This window comes from Polypterus senegalus, chromosome 12 (genome assembly GCF_016835505.1).
Source record: "Polypterus senegalus isolate Bchr_013 chromosome 12, ASM1683550v1, whole genome shotgun sequence".
Taxonomy (NCBI): domain Eukaryota; kingdom Metazoa; phylum Chordata; class Cladistia; order Polypteriformes; family Polypteridae; genus Polypterus; species Polypterus senegalus.
Window position 1 is genome coordinate 112,410,845 of NC_053165.1, and position 17,014 is coordinate 112,427,858.

The 17,014-nt window shown below is 38.4% G+C and overlaps 2 protein-coding genes and 1 long non-coding RNA gene across 17 annotated transcripts in view; all 3 read left to right on the forward strand.

Annotated features, from left to right (window-relative positions):
* mef2aa (myocyte enhancer factor 2aa) overlaps nucleotides 1–17,014 on the forward strand; it is a 534,066-nt gene that overhangs the window by 355,086 nt on the left and 161,966 nt on the right. The window lies entirely within an intron of this gene.
* Nucleotides 1,825–12,356, forward strand: LOC120541544. Its single transcript, XR_005636027.1, has 4 exons — nucleotides 1,825–1,835; nucleotides 5,695–5,698; nucleotides 8,336–8,340; nucleotides 12,160–12,356. It is a non-coding gene; the product is annotated as an uncharacterized LOC120541544 (long non-coding RNA).
* On the forward strand, nucleotides 13,727–15,544 carry LOC120540173 (segment polarity protein dishevelled homolog DVL-3-like). The gene has a single exon (XM_039770720.1). It carries the CDS (start codon nucleotides 13,727–13,729, stop codon nucleotides 15,542–15,544), a length of 1,818 nt encoding a protein of 605 aa, XP_039626654.1.

Genomic DNA, 17,014 nt, shown 5'->3' on the forward strand with positions numbered 1-17,014 from the left:
AAATAGATCAGAAGATGATGGTGTTTCTGGTGTACTTATATTTGTATTGTCCATTGTTTAGTTTAACAATTCCCAGGCAGCATGCTAATTTGAATCTAGAGCAACTGTATGTTTCAGGTGGAATATTAGCCCTTGATTAATGAGCAAGTTGTACACAGGATGCAGTTATGACCACTGACCACATTTTCTAAAATGTTATTACAGTTCATTTACTTTGGAGGGGTAACTAATTCTATTTTTGGTCTCATCAATCAACTAATTTGATACCTGCTGTTTGTAATTTAATTATTCTAGATATTTTAATCAAAATGTTAAATACTTCTGATCGTAAGATTAAAACAATATATGGATCTGTCAGTAAAGCAATTCTCCATATTACCCTTGGATCAGGAATGGGCTCTCTGTGTGGCCTCTTTTCACAGTTTATAGCCCATCGCAGAGGACAATTTTTCCAAAGTCTTCGACATAATTCAGCAGTTTTTATAGAATACACTTAAGCCTTCTGTCTATTTCCGATTGAGTAAGATGGACCTACAATTCCACCTTGTTCAAAAAGTCTGATTAAGGAACTGTGCAAGCCAGTGAAGAAACCTGAAGTCACTGTCTTGTTTATGGTGCATGTTTTGTGATGCTTGTTTTAAAACCTATTGTCCTATCATTTTGGAAGTTTTTCTTTGAAGGAGGATAGAATGCAGCAATAAAATCACACATGTCCAGAAATAAATTATATTGACTGAAATTCAAAGGATGCTCAGGTGATATTAAGAGGCTTAATTTACACCAAGAAGACATTTCCCCAAATCATTACACTATCAAGACCAGCCTGTACATTTGATACAAGGCAGGTTGGATCTATGGATTCATGGTGTGCCCATATTTCATGTTCCCGCTGTAGGTAGCCTTATCTTCCTGTTCATAGGTGACAAGAGTGGAACCGCATGCAATCTTATACTATTACAGGCACACTGATTAAAGTCTAATGCATTGAGCAGTCGGACATGACTAGTGATGAGTGAAACAGCCATGTTTTTCAATTTGCATACAGTTTTTGTAAAGTGATGCAAAAAGTGTTTTTGCAATTGTGAAACTTAAATGTCACTCAAAAGTGCTTTTTGGTAGTTATAAAGAGTTTTTGTAGTGCAAAACAAATGTTGCTCCCTAAAGGCTGGTTCAGACTTTCATGTTTACATCTGCTTTATTCCTCAATTGCAAGTTATAATAATCCTGAGCACACCAGAAAAATCAATTCTAAATAGCAGCATCTGTTGTTCACATTACATAGAAGAGCGCAGTGCATTTTTTAAAAATGAGACACGCTTCATGAATTCAACCCAAAACTCCCAATAATGTATATTACTGTGCTCTCTCCACTGGAATATTAAACGTATTAAATAGTACGTTTCAGGCAAATACAGATTTCAGGAAAATGCTTTCAAATAGGAACTAGATACCTTTCTTCTTTTGTCAATTTCAGAAATTTCACTTTAAATGAAATGCCATTTATTTCACAGAATTTTTTTTTTTTTATATATACAAAGTGAAATCCCAGGTCTCTTGGATCATATCTTTCCATTCTTATGTATGGCTGAAGAAAAATTAGTAGAACTTTTACAGTATATCAATTTCTTGCACCCACCAATTTACTTAACTAAAGCAAGCTCATGAAAAAGGACTTTTTTCTCCTTATTTAGTATTTGGTAGAAACAACATTTTCAAATGTCCCATTCTTTCCTTGACAAGTTATAATGAGTAATGAAAGGTTTGTTCATTGCTGTAAACTGAACATGATGTGCATTTATGCAATTGATGACACACATGGTAGAATCCTTGTTTGAGTCTGGGTGTTTTGCAAACCATGGTAAGCAGTGAAATTATTGAGGTTTCAAATCTGATTAACAGCTGAATTAAAGTTTCATCAAAACAGTTACAAAGCTGTATAAAGTTATGCATGTGGTCCTAAAATATTCCAGGTGATATTTTAAGTAAAACCTTGCATTTACATGTCTACTTGATAGTCTGTTAAATTAGGAACAGTATGTACTATGCCACTTCTTTTGTTTACAGTGTAGACTTATTCCACATATTCTGTTCAGAAAGATATGAACATAACAAGTTTAATAAATCACAGCAGACCTTCGGTCCATCAGGCTAATTTGGATCCCTAATAGCTAAGCTGTCAAAATGTGTGATACTTTTTAAAAATTATCAAGGTTTCTGCTTCAGCTGCTTGACTTTTCATTTATTTAAAATTTCCATAACCCCTTTCATGAAGAAGTGCTTCCTATGTTCATTCATTATTCACTTCCCTTAATTTGAACAAGTGGTTCACTATTTAACTGAAAGAATACTGCTGTAGCTTATCTGTTGACATTCTTAGCTTCTCAGAGTAGCACAGGCCCATAAGTCCCAACATACACTTGAGCATCAGGAACTGCAATGTACTGTATTTGTATAGTCTGGTGCTCAGAACTGCAATTACAATTAGTATTGGAATTACTAGTACATTATAGAGTCTAATATAATATCGGTTTAATACTTTTACAATATACAGGGTGCAGCAGAAATAACTCCCACATTTTGAAAAATCACTGTGGGGTCCCCAAAGCAGGTAGAGGGGGTGCGGTCCATTCCGTTAGGTACGGTACATAATAAAGTGTTCAGTCGTCACCATGCCGTGGTCGGGTGAGCATCAAGGCTTTGTAGCGGAGGCTTTTTTCAAAAATGGCGAATCTGTAGCTGCGATGCAGAGGGTGTTTCACACGCGGTTCGGTTTATGTGCTAATGAAAGTGTTCCAGACTGGAAAACTTTTTTGCTGTGGGTTCAATGAGTAAGCGCAACAGGATCTGCATTGAAGAAAAAAACCACCCGGACATCCCAAAAATGTGAGAACACCTGAAAACATCACTGCAGCGAAGGCTTCGATTGAGCTGTCTCCAATGCGTTCAGCACGGAAACATGCCTCAGCTCTTCAGATTTCGGAAAGAACTGTGAGGGAAATTTTGCATACTGACCTTCATTTACACCCATACAAGATTATGATTGGTCAGGAATTGTCTCCAGCAGACTGGGGAGGATGTATGGATTGCTGTAATGGGATCCTCGCAGCTGTGCCTCCCACTGGCATTCTGTGGAGTAGCGATGAAGGCCATTTCCACCTTTCTGGCACAGTGAGCAAACAAAATTTTCGCTACTGGGCTGCTGAAAACCCTCGAGAACTACATGCACGACCTCTTCACAGCCCAAAAGTTACCATTTGGTGTGCTGTGTCGTCTATAGGCATCATTAGGCCTTACTTTTTTAAAAAGGGTGGAGTCACAGTTACTGTGAATTCCAGTCGATACTGTGACTTGTTGGAGAATTTTCTGCCCCCGAAAATTGAAGAGTATGGGGAAGAACACAACCTAGAGGACTTCTGGTTCCAACAGGATGGAGCTACGGCCCATACAGCTCATTGTCCGCGCAAAATTTTGCAGGAGATGTTCCCGGGTCGAGTGGTCTCCTTACGCGAGGCAGTTCCGTGGCCACCGCGCTCGCCTGATTTAAGTCCCTGTGACTTTTTTCTGTGGGGGCATCTCAAGGCCGAGGTTTTCAAACATCATCCTCGGTCCTTGGACCAACTAAAGGAGGCTACTCAAGAAGAAATTGAAGGAATTTCGCCAGACATGCTAGTGAGAGTGATGGAAAACTTCCAAGAACGGCTCCAAATGTGTATCAGCCATCAAGGCCACCATTTAGACTATATAATTCTTAAAACTTAAAGTAAAAAAAACTTTTTTATATCTACATTTGGGAAATAAAAAGTTTTTGGTGACACCTTGTAGCATTTTTTTTCAATCCCCCTTTGAAATGTGAGAGTTATTTCTACCGCACCCTGTATAACCTATAGTGTATTTGCCACCCTGCGGTGGGGCTGGCGCCCTGCCCGGGGTTTGTCTCCTGCCTTGCACCCTGTGTTGGCTGGGATTGGCTCCAGCAGACCCTCGTGACCCTGTAATTAGAATATAGCGGGTTGGATAATGTATGGATGGATAGTGTATTTGCCTCTAAATGCTTCAGCACTTTGTCTAGATGGCTAAAATTTTGTGGCAACATTAAGCCCTAAATCATTTTCTGTGTTTCAAGTAAATTAGTGTCATCCATCTTTTATTTTTAATTCAATTAATATTAATTTTATTGGTGGTAACACTTTGCACATGTCTATATAAAATGCATTTTCCAAATGTTCACACAGTTTTGAAGCTTGTCCCGGTCCTTTTGTGTTTATTAACAATGTGTTCACATCAACAGATTTCCTAACTATGATTTGACTCTAAATATCATTGATCTGAATCAGTCTACTTCTCTAGATATTACTTTTATGCCTATAAATAAAATGCATTATTAATATTATTATAATAATGCTCACTACGATGTATACTTTTATTTGAACCCTTGCCACTCTGTGAACAGAACTTAGATAAATGCTTTGAACAATGAAAGATGACTGTGTCATGGTTCAGTGTGGGCCTAGTTTCAATAGAAAGTTTAGAGTCAGGATAACATGCATGTCTTTGTCTCTGGAAATCCAAAATGTTTGCGCCAACCACTAAACGAATGTTTGCTGCACTTGCTTAAAGTATTACATGTGAGGGAGAGTTAGTACATGATGGTTCACTCAGTTTACCAAATTTGTCTCTTTTTTATATTTTATATTAATGAATAAATATTTATAGTAGTAAATGCATAAATACTGATATTTTATAAAGTAAGGTAAATTCCTTAGAGTCACTGTATTTTAAACTACATTCACAATAATAGTTTATTTCAAAGATTATCATACATTGAGATTGATTTCTTGAAGTAGTAAATAGAAAGATAAAAAATAAAGAAACTAATTAAGCAATTTGCTCATTAATGTACCTAAGTCACAAAAAAGCACAGGCTAAACAAAGAGACATTAACTTCACAAATGAAACAGACTAGTTCATGATTTGGGGGAAACCACATGCAGTAGATTCAGTTATGATTGTTTGTTTTTTTGTTTTCTCAATCTCAACAATCTTCAAAACCCAGAATGCTTCAAGGTAGTGCTTACATTCAGGTAAAAATACCCTCACAATTTTAGAATTTTCTAAATCTTTTCCTGCCACTTACTAAATTGTGTCCAGTGCTGCTGGGATAGGTTTGGTATGGAGTAGGATCACTGTCAAAAATAACTTGTAATAATTTAAGCCAAATTTACATTTCCAATTATCCATCCATTATCCAACCCGCTATATCCTAACAACAGGGTCACGAGGGGTCTGCTGGAGCCAATCCCAGCCAACACAGGGCGTAAGGCAGGAATTAAACCCCGAGCAGGGCGCCAGCTCACCGCAGGGGGAAATTTACATTTCACATGTGTCAATTACAATTGTGCTTCTGAAAGTTACACTTGCTTTTGAAAATACGGGTACAATTCTCAAGTGTGAATAAACTGTCAAAAGTATGTTATTGGATGCACGAGGCATTCTCTGTCGAAGAACAAACAGTCGATTTTTGTTACTATGCATGTATCACAGAGGTTGAACAATGGAGTTATTTTTGACAGCGATCATTCTCCATATATACAGTCTAAAACTTTGGTTGTTGGTTCAGTTGCTGCCTCATTGTTGTGTGTTTGTGATCTAACTGGAGTTCTCGGGGACCAGAGGTTTCCCTAACATTTGGTGAAGGTTTGTGGGTGATCAGCCCAGGCTATGATGCTAATCCATCAAGGGGGCACCATTGGACCCTCTAATTATTTCGAATGCAAGTCTTCGGGAGGTCTGCCGTAAAGCCCACTGAGATATGGGGAGAACATGACGGTTTCACGCGAGCCTGAAGTTATTCACTTCCAGCCAGTTTCTTATTTACACAAATTCTGCAAAGCTGGTACTTATTCAATGTTAAGAGCCAGTCAAAATATTCTGCAACATAAAAAGATATTAACATGTGTCACTAAAATGGGCCCTTTATTTAAAAAAAAAAAAATCAGTCCAGATTTTATACCTGATCAAATACAAAGGAGTTACATCAAATTAGACCAAAATAATTTGCCTTTGTTAAGTGACAGTTCAATTTTGCCCAGCTCAATGACAAACTTGGCACACTGTCATGTCTAATGAGTAAGATGTACTCAGTTTAATGGGCACAATAAAGTGTTAGGTGATGTTGGACAGCCTTCATCTTCACAGCTTTGTGACAAGAGAGATGCCTTTGTTATATATAAGTTGGGTACATGGGTCAAATTAACATGCAAAGTTGGCACATTCCATATCTAGTGAATGGAATTAGTTGTTTAATGGGCACCACAGAGGGTTAGATGGCATCGGCTACTTTAGTTTTGAGAAAAGAAAGATACCTTTGTTAAATTGCAGTTGAACTATGGGTACATGGGTCAAACAGACTGGCAAATATGTCATATTCCCATATATCTAATGATTAGATTTCAGTGTGGTGTTCCACTGGCATTATACAGATTTGTATGCCATTGACCCACTCTAAAATAAAGAGAAAAGTGAATACCTTTGATAAAGTGCAGTTGTGTTTTGCTGCCCCAGTGCAGTTACATGGATCAGACTGACTGGCAGACTTGGCAGTGAAGGAAATTAACTGTGATGTTTAATGGGTACTGTAAAAGGTTAAATGATGTTGGACCACTTTAGTTGTCACGGTTTTAAGAAAATGCAGATGCCTTTGTTAGGTTGCAGTTTTGCACAGACCAATGTGACTGCCTGTCTCAAATTGACTGGAAAATTTGTCACATTCCCATTTTGATGACTATGATTAATTGTGATCTTAAACAGGTGCTGTAGAGGGTTGTGCAGCATTTTGTCACCCTTATTTCATAGCTTTGTGACACGATTCCTTTTTTATATTGCAGTTGAGATTTTCCTGGCCCAAAGTGTGTTCATGTGTCAAATTGGCTGGCAAACTTGGCGTATGCAATAGAATAGGTTTCACTGTGATGCACAATTGTCATTGTAAAGGGTTAAATGGCACTGGACCACCCTAAATTTAATAACTTTGTGACAATATGGATGGCTTTTTAAAATTGCAGTTTTTATTGTCCCAACATGGTTACATGGGTCATACTGACTGGTAAAGTTGGCACACTGTAATCTGATGAGTAAGGTTTATGTGATATTTAATTGGCACAGACAAAAGAAAAGAAAAGAGCTTTATGCTTCCTGGGATAGGCTGCAGCATCCTGTGACTCTGCCTCTGCTCAGGATAAAGTGGGTTTAGAGATTGGATGGATGCATAAATAAATACACAAATAAATAAATAAAATGAAAATAAATTAAAGCATTGTCAAATGTGACACTAAATAAATAATAACAACATGAAATGCAAGTATATATAATTAATCAGGTTATGAAATATGCCTTTTGTTCCTTATTCCTTTATGTCAGTAAGTAATTTTCAAACCCGCTTAGACCTTAATAGGGTCACGGGTGTCTGCCGGAGCCTATCCAAGCCAGCAATGGGCACCAGTCCATTGCAGGGTGAATATACACACACACACACACACACACACACAATTTAGTACCGCCAAAGCACCTAACCTGCATGTCTTTGGACCATGGGACTTACAAACTCCCATATTTAACGTTATTATGTATTTATTGTTATATTTCACAGTTCTTTGATTTATTTTGCTTATTTATGTTTGTCCTAAATATTCCTCCATTATAAGATTCTCCACACTCAGTTGTTAATCTAACTCAGTGCTTCCATAGCAAAATTGCAAGAGTTAAAAATAGCTCACTTAAAAGCAGTCACGAAGGGGCTGCTTCAGAAGTTTATATTGTGCAAAGCCCCCAATCTTTAGTCTGTTTCGTATATATTCATATCCTCCAAGCTGTGGTGGTCACAATTCTGTGCTTCCCACCCCAACTCCAAATCTATGACCAAGAGTGTCGAAATCTGAAGGTTGAGAGCCTTCCGCAACATCTCGCTCTCCTATACACATACAACAAACATTTGAATACTCGACTAAGACGTGATGTAAAGTTTAAAACGCACCACCATTAATCTGTTAATTTCATGCTCTCCCTTTTTATTGTTAATTAAATGTTGTCATTGTTTAATTCATTTCATTGTTTCAGTTGTATTTTGTTTTTTGTGTTTTGCCCTTTGGAGCCACTGTAAGGGAGCCAAGTATGAAGTACGATCTCTGTCAAAAACAACTCCAGCATTCTACCATAGTGGCACATGCATAGTAACAAAAATTTGATTGTTTCTTCCTTGATAGCGAAGGTCTTGTACATTCACCAACGTATTTTTGACAGTTTGTTCACGCCTGAGAATTGTACTCGTAATTTTCAGAAGCAAGTGTAACTTTCAGAAGCGCAGGAGTATTTTGTAGCAGCAAGCGTAATTTTCAGAAGCGCAAGCATAACTTTTATTACAAGTTATTTTTGACAGTGATACTTTTGCCCCCAACTCTGATCTAGACAATGTGAATACAAACAATGAATGCATAGTGCTTAAATGTATGTAAGTGGGAAGGAGGATGTTGAGAAAGCTATTTTCGAGAAACTAGTGAAACATAAATCCATTTAAAAATGAATAGAGGACTAGGTATGGGTTAACCATACCACTTTTCCTTTATGGTGTAAACAGCTAAATGAGAACATTAGTAGTATGGCAGCTATATACACAAGGATATGCATGTCCCTGATATTAAGCAGGTGTGTGTGTGGGTTTTTTTTAATGATCTCTAGACTTAAGGATTCATTTAAAATGCTGGACTGTTGGTATGCTTCAGATAACATGCAGAAATATGCATGACTAAATGCTTTGTAACTCAAGTGTCATACTTCTTGGGCTGATATTTATATGTGTATTAATGTGTGTATACAGGTATACGTATTAATTTATAATCTGTGATAAAGAGGAGTTATTTCTCCAATTTTTCTAATAAGTAGCCTTTGACATTTTGAGTGATTGTTTAAAAGAATGTAAAAATATAAATAGAGCTGGGGGGGAATATATGCTAGAAAGCATGAAGGTTTCAGAAGATATGAGGGTCTAGAAAGGTTCATGTATGTGTTTGTTGTATTAGCTAGGGTTCCAAAGATCTTTTTCTAATATGGCCCACTTTTGGCATGCTTAATGACAGAGTGATTCCTGCCATGACATGACATGACATGACATTTGGGGTACATTTCTGAGAGAGAAGCTGGATGCCAATTTAACTTTGTCTATATACTCTTTTGTGCTTTAACATTTCAGTCAACCTTTTAAAAAAACAGAGAAAAAGTTGAGTCTAGATAAATGATTTATGGTGGAAAATGAAATGTGGGGTTGGCTAGGCAAAGCTGTATAATGTACAAACTCTTCTCTAGTTGTATGACCTTGTCTATGAAATAACAGTTTCATTAATGTTTGATTATTGCTATTTTACCTACTGATGTAGAATTACTTATATAAAGCTCTGTTTATAATTTTCTAGTTTAAATAGATTATGAATATGATATATATTCACATACATAGGTGTACATGGTATTTATTTTGATCAATTTCACAGTTCTTGATCAATGATGTCAAAGGAAACGATCAATTTGCTATATATGCTATGGAATTCGAAGACCTTCCATGCCGCTGGGAGGGCTCCCTTTGGCGGCCTGGGGGTATTGGCCAGGATACAAAGCCGGCCATGGACCACAATATATTAGGTAAATGAGCGTACATTTGGCTTTTTAGTGCTGGATGTATTTTATTTACAAAATATGCAATCACAAATAATAATCAAGTTTAACAGTATAACATAATAATAAATGAGTTAATTGAGGGTAACTTCATTTTACAAAGAGAATGCCAGTTTTAAAAGGTAAAGGATATGTTTAAATTCCTTTATACAGTGGCATGCAGAAGTTTGAACATGCTTGCTTAAAATGTCTGCTACTGTGATTAGTTAAGTGAGCATAAGATGAGCTGATGATTAAGGATGCAACAGAAAATATAGAATAATGTAGCTAAAAGGAAAACAATACTAAAAGAAAAGTAGCATTCTGAACCTGCTTCTGAAGAAAATAAAGTAACAGGATGTTCAACGTAAACAGAGCCTCGGTTAAGGTTAGTACAGTGCATTCTGGGATTTGGAAGATCATCCATAATTAGTGTATGGCGGTTGACAGATATTGATAAGAACAAGAACAGTGTAATAGGATGAACAGGAAATCAGATGGATGTCTTGAGTGTTTATAAGTCAGGGTTGGTATTTTATTTTATTTTTTTAATATATAAATAAAGAATTACTGCCACATAGGAATAGAATTTAGTTTGGAGGTCTTCCTATCACAAGCATGTAATACAATTTAACAAGATATTTATAATATGACAGTGCTTTGGTATTGTTGCACTGTCACTTTAATGAACTTGGAATCCTCACCTTCCTCTGAGCTGTCTTTGCTTGGCTCTGAATTATTAGTCTCCTCAATGAAGCACACTTCCATTTGTATAAACTGTACAGCCTGTCACCCAGAACTCACTGCAATAGTGGCTTTTACACAGTTTCAAGCACAGCTGGCAGTGCTTCCTAGTTCACTTATATACCAGCATCTTGTTAAAAAGCTTACACTTCTGGCAACAATAAACAATACAGCAAAGCTCTGTTTCACTACAAGGCCTTTTCAGGAGTTTATAATATGTGCTTTGAAACTGAATTGGAATAGATGTTTTCCTTAAATTGATTTAGTTTATATTATAAATGGGAATAAGATTAAAGGGGCAAGGTCCGCATGACAAGAAATAATAACATCAGTGCTTATTATTTAGTTTTCATATCCCTGCCTTATTGTGTAGAATTAGTGAATAACATACTCAATTCCAGATTATGTCTATATAAGTCATACATAATGTGCTTTTAACTAAAATAAAAAAAAAAATTGACAAATTCCAATGGATTATTCCTACATAGAAAACAATAAACAACTTTTACTGTGTTGTATTTTAATGTTGGCAACAATAACACATTCAAGCTTCCTAACAGTTGTTTATCAATATTTGACCTGAAATAAGAGCAGGCATTGTTCACTGCCTACTGTATGAATAATAGTATGTGTTGGTACACAAATTTACACTTAAACGCAGCAATGAAATTTAAATATGATGCCTACGAGTTGTAAATAAGGCTAACCAATATGCAAAAAAAGCTCCTCTCAGTTTACAGGCACTTTCTGTAGGGACAATAGTCTTTGCCTGTATTAACCATCACGATCAAACAAAGCAGGGATTGTTGTAGGAAAATGTTTATTTTCTCATAGCTTAAAGAAACAAAACTAAATGTTTTTGTTTGTCTTGTGAATATGAGATTGGGCAACACTGTGGGTGTATGATGTATATCATGGAATGGAATGGTGACACAACATTCAAGTTTGCTGCTATGCAGTACTTGAACCAAAAATCAGACATTCTATGTTCTTCTAATATTAATGTGAATAACCTCTGGGAATTCAGCTTTTCTTATCCTTTGTGCACACATACTCAATGATATTGCATTGTTTGACTGTAAGTTACAATAAAGTAAAAAAGTGTCTATGGGAGTCTCCCTGAATGCTCCCTTAAAGTTCAGAGACTACTGTTTGCTTCACTGAAACGTGACTCAGCAAACATAGGGTTTGACTTCCTTCTGAAGGACACAACAATGGATTACTGTCTGTCTGCTAACCACATCTGTCTCATTATCTTACTCTGTCACTTCCTCAAATTGGGACAATCCCGAGGATTAAACATCCAGGAGGATATAAAAGAAAGTTGTATTCCTTTGCATTGAATTCCATATACCACGTTCTTTCATTTGTTATTAGAATTTTATATTAACAGCAGTGGTGCGGCTCCAGAATTTAGGGCTAATATGAGCATGTACATTCTTTATGGAATTCGCATGTTTTTCTTGGCTTCAAAGTTTACTCAAGGCAGGCAGATTTTTCTATTACTAGTCTGAAAGCGGTGTGTTATTATGTAATATTGTCATTATAAATGAAGCATTTCCTCTTCATTTTGGGCCAAAATATTAATCATTTTGAAAGGAATAGTAATATGTTTAATATTTTTTCCGAAATATAGATGTTTATTTTCCTATTGTTGTACATTTGTTTTTTTTTTTGTTTTTTTGGCAATAAAACTATGTTTATAAATAGAAACAATAGTTTTCATAAAACAGCATTCAGTACAGCCAATATGAGCCGAGCTGAGTACCGCTACACATCAGTCACTAATGTCTGAAAAACTTGAAACTCAAACAAGGAGCTTTACAGCAATGGATTAATGTGTAACGTTTACAGGTGTAAGGCAACGAAGTTGACAGATGTGCAGCAAGTGGGCTCAGGCAGACCCAGACCATAGAACAGACACTTCACTATACCTACCCATGCATGCATGGGTCTTCATTCAATAGCAGGGCCTCAGTATACCCTCCATTGGTTGTTTAAGGTATACACTGTTATTACACCCTGGCAAGAGGGAACCATTTCCACCTTATTACAACCACACTAAGGAAATAAGTCAGGTGCATCACTCACTGAAAATGTTTCATTCAGGGATAACCATCTCACTGCACTTGCTCATGCCATCACATTCACTGAATATTGGCTCAACACACTTGCCCAAGGGGCTTCATTCTTGCTAGTACCACCTTGCTGCAGCCACTTTGTGGATTTTGCTTAAGTATTGCCTCCACAGTGGTTTCATTTAAGGGGGCATTATCTCATTATGCACATTCGGAAGGGACTTCATTCTAATGAAGCACCTTGCTCTACCAGTTCATGACATTCTGATTTAGTGATGCTCCAGGATTGGGACAGTTTTAAGGCCAACATGCCAATAAACATTCTTCCCTATATCCTGTATAGCTTGAAAAAAGTATCAGGAGGCTTTATCCAGGAAGAACAGACACATTCACACTCAGCAGAGCAGTCTGCTTGACTCTACTGTGGTATTTTACTCTGCTATTCATTTTGAAATATTCCATAAAATGAGCCATTTGTTTGCCTGTAGCTCCTCAACTTTTAAGTGATTGACTCAGTACTGCAGACAGACCAACTGGTATAGTTCTCTCTTCATGAGGCAGGAGGTGTGTTCTCTGGGTGTTGTGGTACCAGCCTAAGAACAATGCTTGGCTAACAGGCATTCCACCTCTGAACCACACCTTTTCAAACAAAACCCAAAGTGTTACTGCTAGGAAACAGAAGAATCCTGCCTGCATCCAGTCCAGGCTCAGGCTACGTAGTGTCCAACCCATCTAAAAGAGCTGGATGCAGCCACAGCTCACACTGCTGCTTATTTTCTAACAAGTTTATGTTGATATCTTTATTAAGAAATCAAGGCCAGAAAAATCTCTCCATCCGATTGGTGGTCTTCAGTGGGGTCACATAACATCCACGAAAAACTCCCTGGGATTACCCATGGCCATGCGGAACGACTGTCTGCTAGAAGTCAGTTCCGGGGGAACTGATGCCAGGTCTCGGCCCGGGGGTGCACCAGATGGAGCTGTAGGTGGTGCCATCATTACCAAAGGTGGAGGGAAATGAGGGGGTGGCTGTGGTTACTTCGTATGCTGTGTGCTTTGGAGTGGTGACTGCGATGGCTATGTTCACTAGGGGGTGCTGCTGAGCGTTCACTGGGTGGCCGCTCCCTCCTCACACTGCTGCTTCTTGTAGTGTGGTCTGACTCACTGCCACTGCCCCCTGATTTGGAGTCCATCTTGTGCGGCCCGTCATGGGGGGGACGAAGGTTATTTGCCACCTCGATGACCGGGAGACGCCGTGCCTGGTCAAGCTGCCGGTCCCTGCTGACCGGGTCATCCTGGCGGACTTTAAAAGTGTGCTCAACAAACCTAACTACAAGTTCTACTTCAAGTCTATGGACGACGACTTTGGAGTAGTGAAGGAAGAAATCTCAGATGACAATGCCAAGCTCCCATGTTTTAATGGCCGTGTGGTGTCCTGGTTGGTGTCAGCAGATGGTTCCACAGATGCTGGCTCTGTGTGTGCAGACAGCCAGTCAGATCTTCCACCCCCCATAGAGTGGACAGGAGGCATTGGGGATTCGAGACCTCCATCTTTTCATGCAAATGCTGCTGGCAGTCAGGACAACTTGGACAATGAGACGGAGACAGAGTCCGTGGTATCTTTACGAAGGGACAGGCCACGCCAAAAGGAAGCAAATGAACATGTGCATCGATTCAACGGCCATGCGAAGATGGAGCGACGGCATGACATGGGTGGTTATGAGAGCTCATCCACACTGATGAGCAGTGAGCAAGAGTCCACCAGCTTCTTTGACTCTGATGATGATGACTCAGCAAGCTGGTTTAGTAGCTCAACAGAGCAGAGCAGCTCCAGCCGACTGATGAGAAGACATAAAAGGCGGCGGCGGAAACCCAAGGCCCCACGTGTGGAGCAGTCATCCTCCTTCAGCAGCATTACAGATTCCACAATGTCTCTAAACATCATCATGGTCACGTTAAATATGAAGAAGTACAATTTCTTGGGCATTAGCATTGTGGGGCAGAGCAATGAATGGGGAGATGGAGGCATTTATATTGGTTCCATCATGAAGGGTGGAGCTGTGGCAGCGGATGGTCGAATTGAACCAGGAGACATGCTTCTGCAGGTCAATGATATCAACTTCGAAAACATGAGCAATGATGATGCTGTACGTGTTCTAAGGGAGATTGTCCACAAACCAGGGCCTATAACTTTGACCGTGGCAAAGTGCTGGGACCCAACACCTAGAGGCTGCTTCACGCTACCCAGGAGTGAGCCAATTCGACCTATCGACCCGGCAGCCTGGGTATCACATACGGCTGCCATGACAGGGACGTACCCAGTGTATGGTATGAGCCCTTCCATGAGCACGATCACTTCCACTAGCTCCTCCATCTCCAGCTCTATTCCTGAGACTGAACATTTTGATGACTTCCACTTGTCCATCCACAGCGATATGACTACTATTGCTAAAGCCATGGCATCGCCAGAGTCGGGTCTGGAGGTGCGAGACAGGATGTGGCTGAAGATAACCATTCCTAATGCATTTATAGGTTCTGATGTAGTGGACTGGCTGTACCACCATGTGGAGGGTTTCACTGACCGGCGCGATTTGCTCAAAGCTGGCTACATCAGGCACACCGTCAACAAGATTACTTTCTCTGAACAGTGCTACTATATCTTTGGGGACCTCTGTGGCAATATGGCACATCTGTCCTTGAATGACCATGACGGCTCTAGTGGAGCTTCAGACCAGGACACTTTGGCACCTCTCCCTCATCCTGGGGCTGCACCTTGGCCACTTGCCTTCCCATATCTGTACCCAGCACCACACCCTTACAGCCCTCATCCAGGTTTTCATGACCCTGGCTACAGCTATGGAGGTGGAGGTGGAAGTGGAAGTGCTGGCAGCCAACACAGTGAAGGAAGCCGAAGTAGTGGTTCAAACAGAAGTGGAAGTGAACAACGGCGGAAGGAAAAGGAAGCGGGCAAGACAGGGGGTGCAGACTCCAAATCAGGGGGCAGTGATATTGTTGTACATTTGTAGGCATACATACATTTCTTTCATGCTTCTTTAGTATGAGAAAAATCCTTAGGGTAAAACAGTAGCTGTTTATGTGTTTGTGCTTTACAGATATCAAACATATTATCTGATTAATGCCCGTGTAGTACTCTTGTAGCTTCAGTAGAATGAGGCAGTCTATTCATGGCATTTAGACTGAAGTACTTTTTTTTTATTTTTGAGCTTTTCATTTTCGCAAGCATTAATATAAACACAACTAGAAACCAAAATAAATAAATAATTTAAAACAGGTATCTATGGATTATTCATGTTAGGAAATGTGCTTTAGGCACTTTTCTCGTGTGCTTTACAGAGTTAACAGCACTATGTACACTGAAGCCTTGGATTTTCAGCAGCTTCTTTAGATGGTGGAGGGATTTTTAGATACCTAATTTTCACTTCATTTTGACATCCTTTTACTTACTGTACATACCAAACACCTTTTTAATCTCCTTAACATTATATTTTTTCTTGAATAAATTTGATTCTTTTCTTAACGTGAGTTATAAAAATATTTTCACCAACAGTTATTAGTGTTGCAGCCTCTATGATCTAGGAGACTGCCTTCAAATTTTATACCAGTTGGTAGTGTAGAAATGACTTATTCCTTGTACATCTCAATATATGTTTGTTAAGCTAATTGGCAACTCTACAATTGCCTGATGTGGATTTGTGCTTGAGTGTGCCCCCAAGACTGGATTCAGTAATTACACAAAATAGATGGATGGGTGAATAGCAAAACCTACGTTTTCAGAGTGAAAATAAAACTTTATAACGGATAAGAATTGCATTCTGTTGCTGGCTGAGATTTCACGATGAGGGTTGAGGCTTCTTTATTAAAACTTCTGTAATTTTCTGACAGGTCACACTTTCATCTTCATATTTTATCATTGGTTAACTCTGTCTCTGTGATGAATGACATTATATAATGTTTATTCTGTTTTAGACACTGGGTGATGATTAATGATAGGTTGAGTATATAAAGTGAAATTTTATGTTGAGCCGCAAAGTTTATATTTTAGTATTTCAGGTGACTGGGTGGCTAACATAACCAAGCAGGAGACAAATGTACAACTAACATAGAGGCATGACTCATTCGACCTCTTTTGGATATAGTACAATTTAGAGAAAGAAATGTCTAACAGCAGGTCCATTAAGAAAGATATTAAGTAATGACTACAGGATAAACAAACTATGGAATATTCTACAATTAAACTGTAATTTATTGTTTTAAAAAGTTTAAAATTATACATTGTGCTGTAATTTGCAATCCCCCTATAATTTTTGGCACCACTTGTAACGATAAGGAAAAAGGTTATAAAAAATCACCTTTTGGTGAATTACCTTAGTCTCGCACTGAAAAATTTGAGAAATCCAACCTTTAATTGAAGTAAATTTATTTTGAGAAAAAAATAAACCCTCACCAAGAAATAATTATTTTTAACAAAAGCACAC